The sequence below is a fragment of the Dendrobates tinctorius genome, unplaced genomic scaffold (genome assembly GCF_039654945.1).
Source record: "Dendrobates tinctorius isolate UK_male_01 unplaced genomic scaffold, ASM3965494v1 ptg000393l, whole genome shotgun sequence".
Lineage (NCBI taxonomy): Eukaryota > Metazoa > Chordata > Amphibia > Anura > Dendrobatidae > Dendrobates > Dendrobates tinctorius.
In genome coordinates, this window is record NW_027362059.1 from 804,787 (window position 1) to 823,043 (window position 18,257).

Below are 18,257 nucleotides of genomic sequence, written 5' to 3' on the forward strand. Positions count from 1 at the left end.
TCCTACTCGCTGTCTGTCTTTCTCCTACTCGCTGTCTGTCTCTCCCCTCCTCGCTGTCTGTCTCTCTTCCCCTCGCTGTCTGTCTCTCTCCTCCTCGCTGTCTGTCTCTCTTCCCCTCGCTGTCTGTCTCTCTCCTCCTCGCTGTCTCTCTCCTCCTCGCTGTCTCTCTCTTCCCCTCGCTGTCTGTCTCTCTCCTCCTCGCTGTCTGTCTTTCTCCTACTCGCTGTCTGTCTTTCTCCTACTCGCTGTCTGTCTCTCCCCTCCTCGCTGTCTGTCTCTCTCCTCCTCGCTGTCTGTCTCTCTCCTCCTCGCTGTCTGTCTCTCTCCTCCTCGCTGTCTGTCTCTCTCCTCCTCGCTGTCTGTCTCTCTCCTCCTCGCTGTCTGTCTGTCTCTTCTCGCCGTCTCTTCTCCTCATCCTCTTTACCTCAGACGTCGGACGGTTTTTTTTATTTTCCCGCCTTCTTTCAGTCACCAATCGTCTTGGACTCCCCTGGCCCCGCCCAGTCTTGGGGCTGATTGGCGGCTCAGCACGCTCCGCCCATCACGTGACCGGCGTCTACCATGGCCGCGTTGTCGCTGTATTTCTGCGGGAGCCTTCGCGGCGGCCGAGAGGATCGCGCGCTGTATGCGGACATCATCCGGCGCCTGCAGCGCTACGGGACGGTGCTGACCGAACACATCGGCCGCCCGGACATCTCAGAGGCCGGTACATAGCCGGGAGCCAGGGACATGGCGGCGCTGGGGCTGAGAGCACTGAGGAGGACGGGGGCGTATACATATACACACTGTGTGACGGGGGGCGTATACATATACACACTGTGTGACGGGGGGCGTATACATATACACACTGTGTGACGGGGGGCGTATACATATACACACTGTGTGACGGGGGCGTATACATATACACACTGTGTGACAGGGGGCGTATACATATACACTGTGACGGGGCGTATACATATACACACTGTGTGACGGGGGGCGTATACATATACACACTGTGTGACGGGGTGCGTATACATATACACACTGTGTGACGGGGGGCGTATACATATACACACTGTGTGACGGGGGGCGTATACATATACACACTGTGTGACGGGGGGCGTATACATATACACACTGTGTGACGGGGGGCGTATACATATACACACTGTGTGACGGGGGGCGTATACATATACACACTGTGTGACGGGGGGCGTATACATATACACACTGTGTGACGGGGGGCGTATACATATACACACTGTGTGACGGGGGGCGTATACATATACACACTGTGTGACGGGGGGCGTATACATATACACACTGTGTGACGGGGGGCGTATACATATACACACTGTGTGACGGGGGGCGTATACATATACACACTGTGTGACGGGGGGCGTATACATATACACACTGTGTGACGGGGGGCGTATACATATACACACTGTGTGACGGGGGGCGTATACATATACACACTGTGTGACGGGGGGCGTATACATATACACACTGTGTGACGGGGGGCGTATACATATACACACTGTGTGACGGGGGGCGTATACATATACACACTGTGTGACGGGGGGCGTATACATATACACACTGTGTGACGGGGGGCGTATACATATACACACTGTGTGACGGGGGGCGTATACATATACACACTGTGTGACAGGGGGGCGTATACATATACACTGTGACAGGGGGGCGTATACATATACACACTGTGTGACAGGGGGGCGTATACATATACACACACTGTGTGACGGGGGGCGTATACATATACACTGTGACAGGGGGCGTATACATATACACACTGTGTGACAGGGGGCGTATACATATACACACTGTGTGACAGGGGAGTATACATATACACACTGTGTGACAGGGGCGTATACATATACACACTGTGTGACGGGGGGCGTATACATATACACACTGTGTGACGGGGGGCGTATACATATACACACTGTGTGACGGGGGCGTATACATATACACACTGTGTGACAGGGGAGTATACATATACACACTGTGTGACAGGGGAGTATACATATACACACTGTGTGACGGGGGGCGTATACATATACACACTGTGTGACGGGGGGCGTATACATATACACACTGTGTGACGGGGGGCGTATACATACACACTGTGACAGGGGGCGTATACATATACACACTGTGTGACGGGGGGCGTATACATATACACACTGTGTGACAGGGGGGCGTATACATATACACACTGTGTGACGGGGGGCGTATACATATACACTGTGACAGGGGGCGTATACATATACACACTGTGTGACGGGGGGCGTATACATATACACACTGTGTGACGGGGGCGTATACATATACACACTGTGTGACGGGGGCGTATACATATACACACTGTGTGACGGGGGGCGTATACATATACACACTGTGTGACGGGGGGCGTATACATATACACTGTGACGGGGGGCGTATACATATACACTGTGACGGGGGGCGTATACATATACACTGTGACAGGGGGCGTATACATATACACACTGTGTGACGGGGGGCGTATACATATACACACTGTGTGACGGGGGGCGTATACATATACACACTGTGTGACGGGGGGCGTATACATATACACACTGTGTGACGGGGGGCGTATACATATACACACTGTGTGACAGGGGGGCGTATACATATACACACTGTGACAGGGGGGCGTATACATATACACACTGTGTGACAGGGGGGCGTATACATATACACACTGTGTGACGGGGGGCGTATACATATACACTGTGACAGGGGGCGTATACATATACACACTGTGTGACAGGGGGCGTATACATATACACACTGTGTGACAGGGGGCGTATACATATACACACTGTGTGACGGGGGGCGTATACATATACACACTGTGTGACGGGGGGCGTATACATATACACACTGTGTGACGGGGGGCGTATACATATACACACTGTGTGACGGGGGGCGTATACATATACACTGTGACGGGGCGTATACATATACACTGTGACGGGGGGCGTATACATATACACACTGTGTGACGGGGGGCGTATACATATACACACTGTGTGACGGGGGGCGTATACATATACACACTGTGTGACGGGGGGCGTATACATATACACACTGTGTGACGGGGGGCGTATACATATACACACTGTGTGACGGGGGGCGTATACATATACACACTGTGTGACGGGGGGCGTATACATATACACACTGTGTGACGGGGGGCGTATACATATACACACTGTGTGACGGGGGGCGTATACATATACACACTGTGTGACGGGGGGCGTATACATATACACACTGTGTGACGGGGGGCGTATACATATACACACTGTGTGACAGGGGGGCGTATACATATACACTGTGACAGGGGGCGTATACATATACACACTGTGTGACGGGGGGCGTATACATATACACACTGTGTGACAGGGGGGCGTATACATATACACACTGTGTGACGGGGGGCGTATACATATACACACTGTGTGACGGGGGGCGTATACATATACACACTGTGTGACGGGGGGCGTATACATATACACACTGTGTGACGGGGGGCGTATACATATACACACTGTGTGACGGGGGGCGTATACATATACACACTGTGTGACGGGGGGCGTATACATATACACTGTGACAGGGGGCGTATACATATACACACTGTGTGACGGGGGGCGTATACATATACACACTGTGTGACGGGGGGCGTATACATATACACACTGTGTGACAGGGGGGCGTATACATATACACACTGTGTGACAGGGGGGCGTATACATATACACACTGTGTGACGGGGGGCGTATACATATACACACTGTGTGACGGGGGGCGTATACATATACACACTGTGTGACGGGGGGCGTATACATATACACACTGTGTGACGGGGGGCGTATACATATACACTGTGACAGGGGGCGTATACATATACACACTGTGTGACGGGGGGCGTATACATATACACACTGTGTGACGGGGGGCGTATACATATACACACTGTGTGACGGGGGGCGTATACATATACACACTGTGTGACAGGGGGGCGTATACATATACACACTGTGACAGGGGGGCGTATACATATACACACTGTGTGACAGGGGGGCGTATACATATACACACTGTGTGACGGGGGGCGTATACATATACACTGTGACAGGGGGCGTATACATATACACACTGTGTGACAGGGGGCGTATACATATACACACTGTGTGACAGGGGGCGTATACATATACACACTGTGTGACGGGGGGCGTATACATATACACACTGTGTGACGGGGGGCGTATACATATACACACTGTGTGACGGGGGGCGTATACATATACACACTGTGTGACGGGGGGCGTATACATATACACACTGTGTGACGGGGGGCGTATACATATACACACTGTGACGGGGGCGTATACATATACACACTGTGTGACGGGGGGCGTATACATATACACACTGTGTGACGGGGGGCGTATACATATACACACTGTGTGACGGGGGGCGTATACATATACACACTGTGTGACGGGGGGCGTATACATATACACACTGTGTGACGGGGGGCGTATACATATACACACTGTGTGACGGGGGGCGTATACATATACACACTGTGTGACGGGGGGCGTATACATATACACACTGTGTGACGGGGGGCGTATACATATACACACTGTGTGACGGGGGGCGTATACATATACACACTGTGTGACGGGGGGCGTATACATATACACACTGTGTGACGGGGGGCGTATACATATACACACTGTGTGACGGGGGGCGTATACATATACACACTGTGTGACGGGGGGCGTATACATATACACACTGTGTGACGGGGGCGTATACATATACACACTGTGTGACGGGGGGCGTATACATATACACACTGTGTGACGGGGGGCGTATACATATACACTGTGACGGGGGGCGTATACATATACACACTGTGTGACGGGGGGCGTATACATATACACACTGTGTGACAGGGGGGCGTATACATATACACTGTGACAGGGGGGCGTATACATATACACTGTGACAGGGGGCGTATACATATACACACTGTGTGACGGGGGGCGTATACATATACACACTGTGTGACAGGGGGGCGTATACATATACACACTGTGTGACGGGGGGCGTATACATATACACACTGTGTGACGGGGGGCGTATACATATACACACTGTGTGACGGGGGGCGTATACATATACACACTGTGTGACGGGGGGCGTATACATATACACACTGTGTGACGGGGGGCGTATACATATACACACTGTGTGACGGGGGGCGTATACATATACACACTGTGTGACGGGGGGCGTATACATATACACACTGTGTGACGGGGGGCGTATACATATACACTGTGACGGGGGGCGTATACATATACACACTGTGTGACGGGGGGCGTATACATATACACACTGTGTGACGGGGGGCGTATACATATACACACTGTGTGACAGGGGGGCGTATACATATACACACTGTGTGACAGGGGGGCGTATACATATACACACTGTGTGACGGGGGGCGTATACATATACACACTGTGTGACGGGGGGCGTATACATATACACACTGTGTGACAGGGGGGCGTATACATATACACACTGTGACGGGGGGCGTATACATATACACACTGTGTGACAGGGGGCGTATACATATACACACTGTGTGACAGGGGGCGTATACATATACACTGTGACAGGGGGCGTATACATATACACACTGTGTGACGGGGGGCGTATACATATACACACTGTGTGACAGGGGGGCGTATACATATACACACTGTGTGACAGGGGGGCGTATACATATACACACTGTGTGACAGGGGGGCGTATACATATACACACTGTGTGACGGGGGGCGTATACATATACACACTGTGTGACGGGGGGCGTATACATATACACACTGTGTGACAGGGGGGCGTATACATATACACACTGTGTGACAGGGGGGCGTATACATATACACACTGTGTGACGGGGGGCGTATACATATACACACTGTGTGACAGGGGGGCGTATACATATACACACTGTGTGACAGGGGGCGTATACATATACACTGTGACAGGGGGCGTATACATATACACACTGTGTGACGGGGGGCGTATACATATACACTGTGACAGGGGGCGTATACATATACACACTGTGTGACGGGGGGCGTATACATATACACACTGTGTGACGGGGGGCGTATACATATACACACTGTGTGACGGGGGGCGTATACATATACACACTGTGTGACGGGGGGCGTATACATATACACACTGTGTGACGGGGGGCGTATACATATACACACTGTGTGACGGGGGGCGTATACATATACACACTGTGTGACGGGGGGCGTATACATATACACACTGTGTGACGGGGGGCGTATACATATACACACTGTGTGACGGGGGGCGTATACATATACACACTGTGTGACGGGGGGCGTATACATATACACACTGTGTGACGGGGGGCGTATACATATACACACTGTGTGACGGGGGGCGTATACATATACACACTGTGTGACGGGGGGCGTATACATATACACACTGTGTGACGGGGGGCGTATACATATACACACTGTGTGACGGGGCGTATACATATACACTGTGACGGGGGGCGTATACATATACACACTGTGTGACAGGGGGAGTATACATATACACACTGTGTGACAGGGGGAGTATACATATACACTGTGACAGGGGGCGTATACATATACACACTGTGTGACGGGGGGCGTATACATATACACACTGTGTGACGGGGGGCGTATACATATACACACTGTGTGACGGGGGGCGTATACATATACACACTGTGTGACGGGGGGCGTATACATATACACACTGTGTGACGGGGGGCGTATACATATACACACTGTGTGACGGGGGGCGTATACATATACACACTGTGTGACGGGGGGCGTATACATATACACACTGTGTGACGGGGGCGTATACATATACACACTGTGTGACGGGGTTGTATACATATACACACTGTGTGACGGGGTTGTATACATATACACACTGTGTGACAGGGGGTTGTATACATATACACACTGTGACAGGGGGCGTATACATATTCACACTGTGACGGGGGGCGTATACATATACACACTGTGTGACAGGGGGGCGTATACATATATACACTGTGTGACGGGGCGTGTACAGATATACACTGTGTGACGGGGTGTATACAGATATACACACTGTGTGACGGGGTGTGTACAGATATATAGCCTCATTCAGAGCCATGTCCACGATACAAAGAACGGGAAGATATACGCCTGTTTCGTGGACTTTAAAAAGGCCTTTGATTCGGTGTGGCACCCAGGCTTATTCCTGAAACTGCTGGAGAGCGGAATAGGAGGAAAGACCTATGATGTTATCAAAAGCTCCTACACCGAGAACCTCTGCAGTGTGAGTGTGAACGGCAGAAGAACGGCTTATTTCCAGCAGAGCCGGGGAGTCAGACAAGGCTGCAGCCTAAGCCCAACGCTCTTCAACATTTACATCAATGAGCTGGCTACCGCTCTGGAATCTTCCACAGCACCAGGTCTCACCCTCCACGACGTGCAGGTGAAATTCCTGCTGTATACAGATGACTTGCTGCTTCTGTCACCAACCGAGAAAGGCCTCCAAGACAACCTGAAAATCTTAGAGAAATTCAGCTCCACCTGGGCTCTACCGGTCAACCTAAAGAAAACCAACATCATGGTGTTCCAGAAGAGAAAGAGAAAATCAGACCAGCACCCTTCATTTATCCTCAACAACTGCGCCCTTACAGGAACGGACAAATATACCTATCTGGGCCTAGAGATTCACCGATCAGGGAGCTTCAAACAAGACATAGAGACCCTGAAAGACGAGGCATGCAAAACCTTCTATGCCATCCGAAGGAAACTCTGCCATCTAAAGCCACCAGTGAGGTTCCTGCTAAAATTCTTCAACTCTATCATCGCCCCAATCCTCCTGTATGGCAGCGAAGTCTGGGGTCCTCACACCTACCCAGACTGGTCAAGGTGGGATTCCAGCCCAACAGAAATATTCCACCTGGAATTCTGCAAGCACCTTCTCCAAGTCCATCGGAGGACCTCCAACAGTGCTTGCCGGGCCGAGCTGGGCAGATTCCCTCTACACCTAACGGTTCTAAAGAGGGCACTGTCATTCCGGGCTCACCTACGTAGGAGCAATCCAAGCTCCCATCACCATAAAGCCCTGACACATGTAGGTGAAACAGAAAAACCAGGACCCTCGGAACAACTCACCCAAACCCAACCTGACCAGAAAACCAATCACAACAACCTGACAAAAGCCGGAATCAGGAAGATGGTAGACGAAGGCCAGGAGAGGTATGTAAGTGAGTGGAAGAACGACATCATCAGCTCACAGAAACTGACCATGTACCAGAGTCTACAGAGAGACTACAGACTGGCTCCGTACCTGGAGAAACTCCAGGACCCCAAAGACCGCAAGATCCTTAGCCGGTATAGACTCAGTGCCCACAGTCTGGCCATCGAGGTCGGCCGACACAGGCAGAGCTACAAGCCCAGGGAGGAAAGACTGTGCCAACACTGTGACCAGGAGGCCCTGGAGGATGAGACCCACTACACTGCCCCAAATACTCAGCAGTGAGGGACACTCGCTTCAGGAGACTCACACATCTCTTCCCGGATTTCACCACCATGAAGGAGGAAGAGAAAACATATATCCTGCTGGGGGAAGAAGAGAGAGCAGTGGAGATAGCAGCGCAATATGTGACCGCATGCCATAGGCTGCGAGAAACACGGGTATTACATACCTGGTAATGTGTTTTTTCATGAGACATAACGGCACCATGAGAGGGGATCTGCCCAACAAGGACAAGAAACCTTCCAGATAAAAGGGGGGCTCCGCTCTCCACATCAGTTGTTTTACAGAGCACGAGAGGATCTCCGCCGGTTAGTGTACATATAAATAATACATCCTTTACACTATTAAATTTCCAACATCCAAGGGAGTGTATAATGCTAATAATGCACCCAAATAATGATGTGATCAATAGGGAGGGAATATAAGGGTGCCGTCATGTCTCATGAAAAAACACATTACCAGGTAATACCCGTGTTTTTCCATCATACATGACGGCACCATGAGAGAGTTAGAGATCTGTATTCTCTTAGGGAGGGATCACTGCTTGTAACACTTCTCCCGAATGTGATATCCGAGGTAGCAAATAGGTCTAACCTATAATATTTGACAAAGGTAGACGGAGCGGACCAAGAGGCCGCCTTACAGGTTTGGTCGACGGGAGTGCCTGCTCTCTCTGTCCAGGACGTCGTCATGGCCCTTGTGGAGTGGGCTTTTATACCTTCTGGAACAGCCCTGCCTGCACTGCTATATGCTGGCATAATGGCCTTTCTCACTCATCTAGCTATAGTCTGTTGAGAGGCTTTTAAAGCCCTTCCTTGCCCCTTGGAATGAGACAAATACGGCCCTCTGTTTTCTCCAAGGTCTCGTTACCTCTAAATACTGCAGAAGACATCTCCTCACATCTAGGCAATTATATGGGCACTCGACTATGGGATGGCGAATATGTATGATGGGTATATGGGCATGGGACTATGGGATGGAGAATATGTATGATGGGTATATGGGCACTTGACTATGGAATGGAGGATGTGTATGATGGGTAAATGGGCACGGGACTATGGGATGGAGGATGTGTGATGGGTATATGGGCACTGGACTATGGGATGGAGGATATGTATGACGGGTATATGGGCACTGGACTATGGGATGGAGGATATGTATGACGGGTATATGGGCACGGGACTATGAGATGGAGGATATGTATGATGGGTATATGGGCATAGGACTATGAGATGGTGGATATGTATGATGGGTATATGGGCATAGGACTATGAGATGGTGGATATGTATGACGGGTATATGGGCACGGGACTATGAGATGGTGGATATGTATGATGGGTATATGGGCATGGGACTATGAGATGTGGATATGTATGATGGGTATATGGGCACGGGACTATGGGATGGAGGATGTATGATGGGTATATGGGCACTGGACTATGGGATGGAGGATATGTATGATGGGTATATGGGCACGGGCCTATGGGATCGTGGATATGTATGATGTGTATATGGGCACAGGACTATGGGATGGAGGATAATTATAATTTGCTATAACTAACCACAGTTAGCAGCGCCGGGCTCTTCAGCTAGTGTGTGTGTATATACATATATATATATATACACACACACACACACACACTGACTGGGGATAGGGAGGAGTATACATATATTCAATTCAAAGAAGCTTTATTGGCAGGACCAAATAGACATTAGTTTTGCCAAACGTGTCCAATAGGGAGTAGGGATTGTGGGGATAATGGGTGGGGACTGTATGATCGATGGATGGGGTACAGGGTGGGGGTAAGGAAGTCCATGGCATATCATGGTTGTCTTTTTCCCATCATACATGACGGCACCACGAGAGAGGTGATCCGCCCAACAAGGACAGGAACCCTTCAAGATAAAAGGGGCGGCTCCTCTCTCCACATCAGTTGGTTTCCTGTCCTCAATTGGGAACCCTCAAGATGAAAACCTCTTGAAGATTCTGGAAAAAGAGGATGCCTGGGTCGGGTGGTTACTGGCAGGCACCGGTCTGCTACACCTGTCACCAGGTACCGGTAGTCACCTCGGGGGCCATATATTCCTATGGCCACAGCCCGTGAGGCGAATGCCTGGGTGAAGTTGTAGCCTCGGAGGCCACATTGGGTGTACCCTCCCAGATGCCGACATACCCCATAGAAGTCCACGGAGGCCACTTTCTGTACTCCCTCCCTGTTGACGTGTGGTGGCCATGCAGCCCATGAGACACATCGGTGCCCGGGCAGAGGTAAAACTCCTCGGAGGACCCTTTTGGGATCCCTCCCTGTTGAGCACAAGCCGGACACCGTGGACTGCCTTAGGAAATGAGTACCTGCAAACAGTGGTGGCCAGGGCAGCGTTGAGGCTTCCTTCTGAAGACCAGGTCCATGGGGGCTGCAGGTATGAGGGCGTCAGCAGTGGGTGCCATGGCGGCTCATGGCATGGGAACGCCGCAACAGGTGCTCGGTGTCCTGGGAGTGCACCGGAAGGGAAGCCGGGTGCGCGCCGCTGGGGGACACCTGGGAGCAGGCAGTTATTGCAATCGGGAGCGCGCACCGAAGGCGGGCGCGCGCAGGAAGGAGGAGCCGGGACACACATGGTTGGGGCACCCAGACATGTACCAGCAGTTGCAGGGCCGAAAGGTGGGGAAGCGCGCTCTGGGGATGGCGCGCTCAGATGACGGTGCGCTCACCGGAAGTGGTTGCTGGCGCACGCGATCCTGGAGCCGGAGGAGCTCACAGACACTGCATAATATAGCGCTATTTGATTACCGGAGGCGCGCACAGGCACAGCGCGCATGCGAGGCAAAGCGCAGGTGGCCGGCAGGTGCAGGATCAACCAGGTGATCATTTTAAAAAAAAAAAAAAATGTGGTAATGCTGTCGGAAGTGGTGGCATGGGTCACCAGCCATTCTAGATTGATTTGTGACTGCTCTCATCAGGAACAGCACAGCTAAGCAGCTTGTAAGAGAGCCTTTCGCCAGAGCACTTACAGCCGCACCAGGAGGTTCAGGAGAGGCGGTCTCGCTCAGAAAAAAGCTAGACGCGCCATAACTACAGCAGAAGCCGCACGGACAGCGTACGGGCGGATCGTCATGGTATTAAAAAGGAGGGGTCCATAGTCCCGATGGGAGACAAGTGAACAGACCAGGCAGCCTCCAGATCCGGTACCCATTCTGTGAAGCGTCCGAGTGGTGAGTGAGCTTCAAGAAAGTCCAGCACGCTAATGTCTGTTCTTTCTCTCTTGTCTCCTCTCTCCCATCTTTTTACATATATTGTTGGGGTAGAGCAGTGGGGGTCCCTAAAAAAGGGGTAAATCAAAAGCTAAGAATAAGGAATATTCCTTATGCAAAAAAGTCCCTTAGAAATAAGAGGTTGTCAGGCCTGTATTGATAAAACAGTAGCAGAAGGGACACCCTCTTTGCTGAGAGCCTGAGATCCCTGATCCAGTCAGAAGTCTGTAAATCAGGAAGGGCTTTGCAGTCAACGGACACGGATAGCAAAGCAAGGGATAGGCCAGCCCCTCATTGATCTCTCAGGAGGACTCCACAGGATCAGAGGAGGACTCCGTAAAATCTCGCTGCTGAGAAAGTAGCTCAGATGAGAAAGGTAAGTTCCTAGTGGAAGATACACAACGGACAAGCTTATTAAAGCAGTCCGGCCTGCCAGGGGGCTGGTAGATGAGAGAGCCATGGAACTCATGAAACTTCCACCTGATGAAGACTGATTCTCCGTCGAAAAGCGCTGTGGTTTAACCCCATCTCTTGTCTGATTCTCTTTCCTGCGCTCCTAAGACCGTTTCCATTTTCTCAATGGAACTCATGTTCGACAGCTTGCTATAAGGAAAACGTAGTGCCTGTGGAAGGACTCATTAAAAGGGAATGGGGGAAACCAGAGAAGAAGTCCCAGATAATCAATTCCCTGAAAAGGAGGTACCCCTTTGAGGAAGAGACATCCTCATCCTGGGATGGGGCTCCAAAGATTGACGTAGCGATCTCAAAGGTCGCCAGAAGGTCCTCCCTGCTCTTTGAGGAGTTAGGTTCCCTGAAAGAACCTCTGACAGAAAGATAATTGTCTTAAAACAGCCTGGGAGGCCTCAGCCGGAGCACTAAGACCGCTCATCGCGGCCACTGGTGTGGTTAGATTCCTTAAGATGTGGATTAATAATGTCATGATCCAGTGTTGGATCTGGCGGTATTAAATGCATTAAGTGAACTTTTTTTACTTTGGAAAGTTCCAAGGTGTCTTGACTGTCCCCGGTGGTGGTGAGTGGTATTGCACCTTAGGTTAATGTGCACGTAATTATGGATCAGGTGTGACACCCTATAAAGGTGTGCTAGGGGTGTGCAATCACTGCCTGTGATATTGTGAGATTGCTTTCACTTTGAAGTGGAGAGCCTGGAGGAAGGATGGAGCTGGTGAGGAGTCCTGCGCAGCCCTAGCCAGGGGGGACTTGTTGCAGCTATGGTGTCTGGACGAAGGGCTGGCATGGCGTGGTGGGGTCACAGTGATGGAGTCAGCGGGAAGTGTCTGCATGGTCTGGTGGAGTGACTACTATGGAGAGTGGCACTCACCATGTGGGACTTGGCCGCTGAGCTGGACTCAAGCATGCTTGACTTCGTGGCAGAAGCTGAACACTTCCTTGGGACTCTGGTTCTAAGCAGCTGCAACTGGTGTTGGACTCTGCTCCAAGGCTGCACTAAGGTGAAGGATCCTGTTATAGTGATGGATCCAGGTGGAGGAGAAGATGCACTCAGGTGGAGGGCTCTGTTGCTAGGAGCGCACGCAACAGAGCAAAGCTAAGTGGTGTTTCCCCTGTATTGTCTCTTTCCTCATGTGTGTTGTTAGTGCAGTGGTGGGATTAGTCTCCACACCGACCCATTCCCTAGTGAGGGTTTAGGGTCAGGGTGAGCAAGGGCATAAAGGTACGCGTGCGGCGACGGGTGCGGAGCCTGTTTAGGGAATGTAAGGAGTGCAGGGACACTGGCTCAGGGGAGCTTAGGAGGTCTCCACGTCCCCCATTCCCTATCGCAGGGCCCACCATTGTTAAAGTTACCCAGGTTCCCCCTTTATTATTTGATTTATGGTATAACGTGTAATACCTAAATTCGCCAGGTGGAGGCGGCGTATCCACCTGCACGTTTAATTATTTAAATGCGCCCCACTGGAGGCGGTGTTTCCAGGGTCACGTGTGTTATGGGTTCGCCTTGCGGTATCATCTGCGCCCAGACACACGTGATCATGACATTATCACAGGCCATACAGTTTTTTTTCTGGTGAGCTTTGGCCATGTGGAGACCGCTGAGTTATTGCTGCCGGTCCTCACTGAGGTGAGTGGGGAGCGGCAAGGTGTTTAGAGCCGCTGCAGCAGCAGTTTTCACGGTCTGGGGCCTCTGCTCAGGTAACCAGGAAATCAAAATGGCGGCTTTGGCAAATTGCGGGTCTAGCAAAAGCCCCTAGAGTCGCTGCTGGGGAGCGGGACTTGCTCTTGCACGGGGAGGTACCCAGGCAGGTGGGAGGAATGGTGCCCCACGGAGCTGCCTGGTATTCCCTGAGGTGAAGGGGTACATCCCTGTGGTGAGCAGACTAGGTGTGTAGTCGCTGCTGGGGAGCGGGACTTGCTCTTACAGGGGACGCACCCAGGCAGGTGGGAGGAATGGTGCCCCACGGAGCTGCCTGGTATTCCCCGAGGTGAAGGGGTATGTCCCTGTAGGGAGCAGATTGTGGTATAGTCCGCGGGGCTCATGCCAAATCTTCAATGCCGCCCCCTCCTGGTCGTGTGGAGGCGACCAGCGAGTGTATATATTTTCCTCATATTCCTGCGGCTGTGGTACTAAAACCCCCTAGAGTCGCTGCTGGGGAGCAGGACTGGTTTATGCAGGCGGGGGCACACAGGCAGGTGGGAGGAATGGTGCCCCACGGAGCTGCCTGTTATTCCCCGAGGTGAAAGGGTACGCCCCTGTGGTGAGCTGACTGGTGTGAAAGTCCGCGGGGTTTTACGCCAAATCTTCATACCATCGAAGAAGCCGCCCTCCTGGTCGTGTGGAGGCGACCAGCGAGTGTATATTTCCTCCATTTCCCGGTCCCCTTCTCCTCCTGATGTGTGCAGCAGGTGTGCTGCGGGGGAGTAGGGACAAATCTCAACCCTCGCCATTAGCCAACCCTAGGAGGCGCAGTCCTCATGGTGAAAGGGTTGGAGGGTGGTGTCCCTTGGTGAATAGTGGGGGTGTGAGTGTGGTGACACAGGGGGACGCCTCTGTTGTCAAGTCCAGAGTGAGTTCACCAAATTTATGACAAACGAATGTGTGCAATAAACGTTCAGGTCCGGACCTGTGTGTGAACGAGCATGTATGGGTGCCACCAAAAAACATCTTGGAAATGTGTTGTGGAGTCTGATCAGCTCTTAGCAAACATATACATACATACATAAACTCGTTCCCCAGGTCAGCGCTGTGGAGATGAGTGGTGCCTCCAAAAGGAACACATATTGCCAATATCAGCGGTGTTTGTCATAAACCTGAAGTGTCAGGTAGTGGTGGGGTGAACTCAGGGTCTGGGCGTCCCCGCTGTAGGTGTTTCCCTAATGAGGGGTGGTCTTGAGGGTCCAGAGGCCCCTCATTAAGGAGGGGGTACTGTCATGATCCAGTGTTGGATCTGGCGGTATTAAATGCATTAAGTGAACTTTTTTTACTTTGGAAAGTTCCAAGGTGTCTTGACTGTCCCCGGTGGTGGTGAGTGGTATTGCACCTTAGGTTAATGTGCACGTAATTATGGATCAGGTGTGACACCCTATAAAGGTGTGCTAGGGGTGTGCAATCACTGCCTGTGATATTGTGAGATTGCTTTCACTTTGAAGTGGAGAGCCTGGAGGAAGGATGGAGCTGGTGAGGAGTCCTGCGCAGCTTAGCCAGGGGGGACTTGTTGCAGCTATGGTGTCTGGACGAAGGGCTGGCATGGCGTGGTGGGGTCACAGTGATGGAGTCAGCGGGAAGTGTCTGCATGGTCTGGTGGAGTGGCTACTATGGAGAGTGGCACTCACCATGTGGGACTTGGCCGCTGAGCTGGACTCAAGCATGCTTGACTTCGTGGCAGAAGCTGAACACTTCCTTGGGACTCTGGTTCTAAGCAGCTGCAACTGGTGTTGGACTCTGCTCCAAGGCTGCACTAAGGTGAAGGATCCTGTTATGGTGATGGATCCAGGTGGAGGAGAAGATGCACTCAGGTGGAGAGCTCTGTTGCTAGGAGCGCACGCAACAGAGCAAAGCTAAGTGGTGTTTCCCCTGTATTGTCTCTTTCCTCATGTGTGTTATTAGTGCAGTGGTGGGATTAGTCTCCGCACCGACCCATTCCCTAGTGAGGGTTTAGGGTCAGGGTGAGCAAGGGCGTTAAGGTACGCGTGCGGCGACAGGTGCGGAGCCTGTTTAGGGAATGTAAGGAGTGCAGGGACACTGGCTCAGGGGAGCTTAGGAGGTCTCCATTTCCCCATTCCCTATCGCAGGGCCCACCATTGTTATAGTTTCCCAGGTTCCCCCTTTATTATTTGATTATTGTATGTATAACGTGTAATACCCAAATTCGCCAGGTGGAGGCGGCGTATCCACCTGCACGTTTTATTATTTAAATTCGCCCCACTGGAGGCGGTGTATCCAGGGTCACGTGTGTCACATGGGTTCGCCTTGCGGAAACATCTGCGTCCTGACACACGTGACCATGACAAATAACCTGGAGGATCAGCTAGAGCAAAGAGTCCCCAGGGAAACTATCCTAGAGGCAATACCGGCCATAAGAGCAGCGGCAGTATTCCTAGCTGAGACTTCAGCAGGATTCAACAAGGCTAGCAGCAAAATTAGCAGCTTTGGCTAATGTGGTAAGCCATGCAGGATGGCTTAAATGCTGGCTGGGGGACACACAGGCAAAGATGTAACTCTGCTTTTTACCATAGGAGGGAAATTCCCTATTTTACCCTTCGCCACGACAGCACCCACTGAAGGTAGCGGGATCCGCCCCATAGGAACAGGAAGCCTACAGAGAAATAAAAGGGGGCGGTCCGCCTCTCCTCAGGTTTGGTTTCCTTTTCCTAGGGGAACCTCAGGAAAAATCCTACAGGAACACATACCTGGGCCAACGCACGCCGCCTGTGCAGTATCGGAAGGAACGGCAGGGGCTGCGGTCCAGATGCAGCGTCAGGGGAGTTTCCATTAGACGGCTCCCCCCTTCGTCTGATAGAAAGCTGGAGCGATGACTGGGTCCGGGAAGGGCCGCCCGGTCTCTCTCAGGAGCACCCCGGCGGCATACATGGAGCTCCTGGACGGCAGCGCCAAGCTCTGCGGCGGCTCAAGGAGCATCGGAGAGCCGCCGCACGTGTACTGATAAGAGCGCCAGTGGCGTGGGGAATAGTGCTGCTGCCGGTAGCTTTCCGGCGCCTGGGGACACAGGCCGGTACTCAGCCAGGCCCGCGTATGCACCAACCGGGTGGACGCTCCAACCCCGGAAGTAATGGGTGAACTTCCGGGGCAGAGCGGCAGAGGTACAGCGGCGAAGCTCTACTGCACAGGCGCGAGGCTTGACCCGGAAATACAGGAACTTCCGGGTCGGGTGAAGGGGGGAAAAAAAAAAGAGAAGAAAAAAAAGAAAGGAACTGAGCCTGTTTAAAACGAACCGCTGGGGGCAGTCGGCGGTGAAAGATGTCATCCCCAAGAGATGCGCATCCTCCAACAGGGGACTCGACAGGGGCTGGCACCTCCCGAGACTGCTCCGGCAGGGGGTCCACGGATACTGCTCGCAGGAGTGACGCAGCAGAAGCAAGATCCAGGAATGTGCCTCAGCCATCTGATCCTGTACCGTAAGCTTCACTGGGTGAGTGCGCAAAATACTCTACCTATTAAGCGGACACCCCCCCCCCCTCTTTTCTCGCTTTGTCTCCCCCCTCTTTCCAGGCAAAGAAAAATCAAAACACAAAGAATGTGCTTTATGCGCTCAGTCTCTCCCTGACTCCTAGCCCAAAGAAACTCTGCAAACAATTCATTAGGGAGACGAGACAGGGAGCCGCAGTGTCATCTAAGGACATATGGACCATCATTAGGGAGGAACTACAGGCTATCGCCCATGCTAGTTCTCCCTCAGAGGGTAGGAGCAAGAAACAAGTGACTCAGCTCAGATTCGGAGTAGGAACAAGAGAGAGCCTCAGACTCCTCACTCGCGTCCTCATCATCGTCATCAGAGATTGAGGGACGATCATGTTTTCCCCTGGATAGTGTAGATAACTTGGTCAAATCCGTAAGAAACACTATGGGGTGTGAGGAGACAAAGGGCACTCAAACCACGCAAGATATGTTTGCGGGTTTGGCGGAGAGGAAAAGGAGAGCTTTTCCGGTAATACCGGCGATTAAGGCCCTGATAAAGAGAGAATGGGAGAAAAAAGATCAGAGAAGTTTCCTCCCATCGGCCTCAAAAAGAAAATACCCATTTAGTGACGACGAGCTACTAAAATGGAACGAAAATTCCTAAGGTTGACGCTGCTGTAGTCTCCACCTCTAAGCAGTCTACTCTTCCACTA

General features: G+C 51.9%; 1 protein-coding gene across 1 annotated transcript in view; it reads left to right on the plus strand.

The window, feature by feature from the left end:
* Positions 1-521: 521 nt before the first annotated feature.
* DNPH1 (2'-deoxynucleoside 5'-phosphate N-hydrolase 1) overlaps positions 522-18,257 on the plus strand; it is a 32,661-nt gene continuing 14,925 nt past the window's right edge. Inside the window, exon 1 of the mRNA XM_073563518.1 lies at positions 522-706. Within this exon, the coding sequence (XP_073419619.1) occupies positions 562-706 (145 nt within the window). The 5' untranslated portion in view covers positions 522-561. The remainder of the gene's footprint in view (positions 707-18,257) is intronic.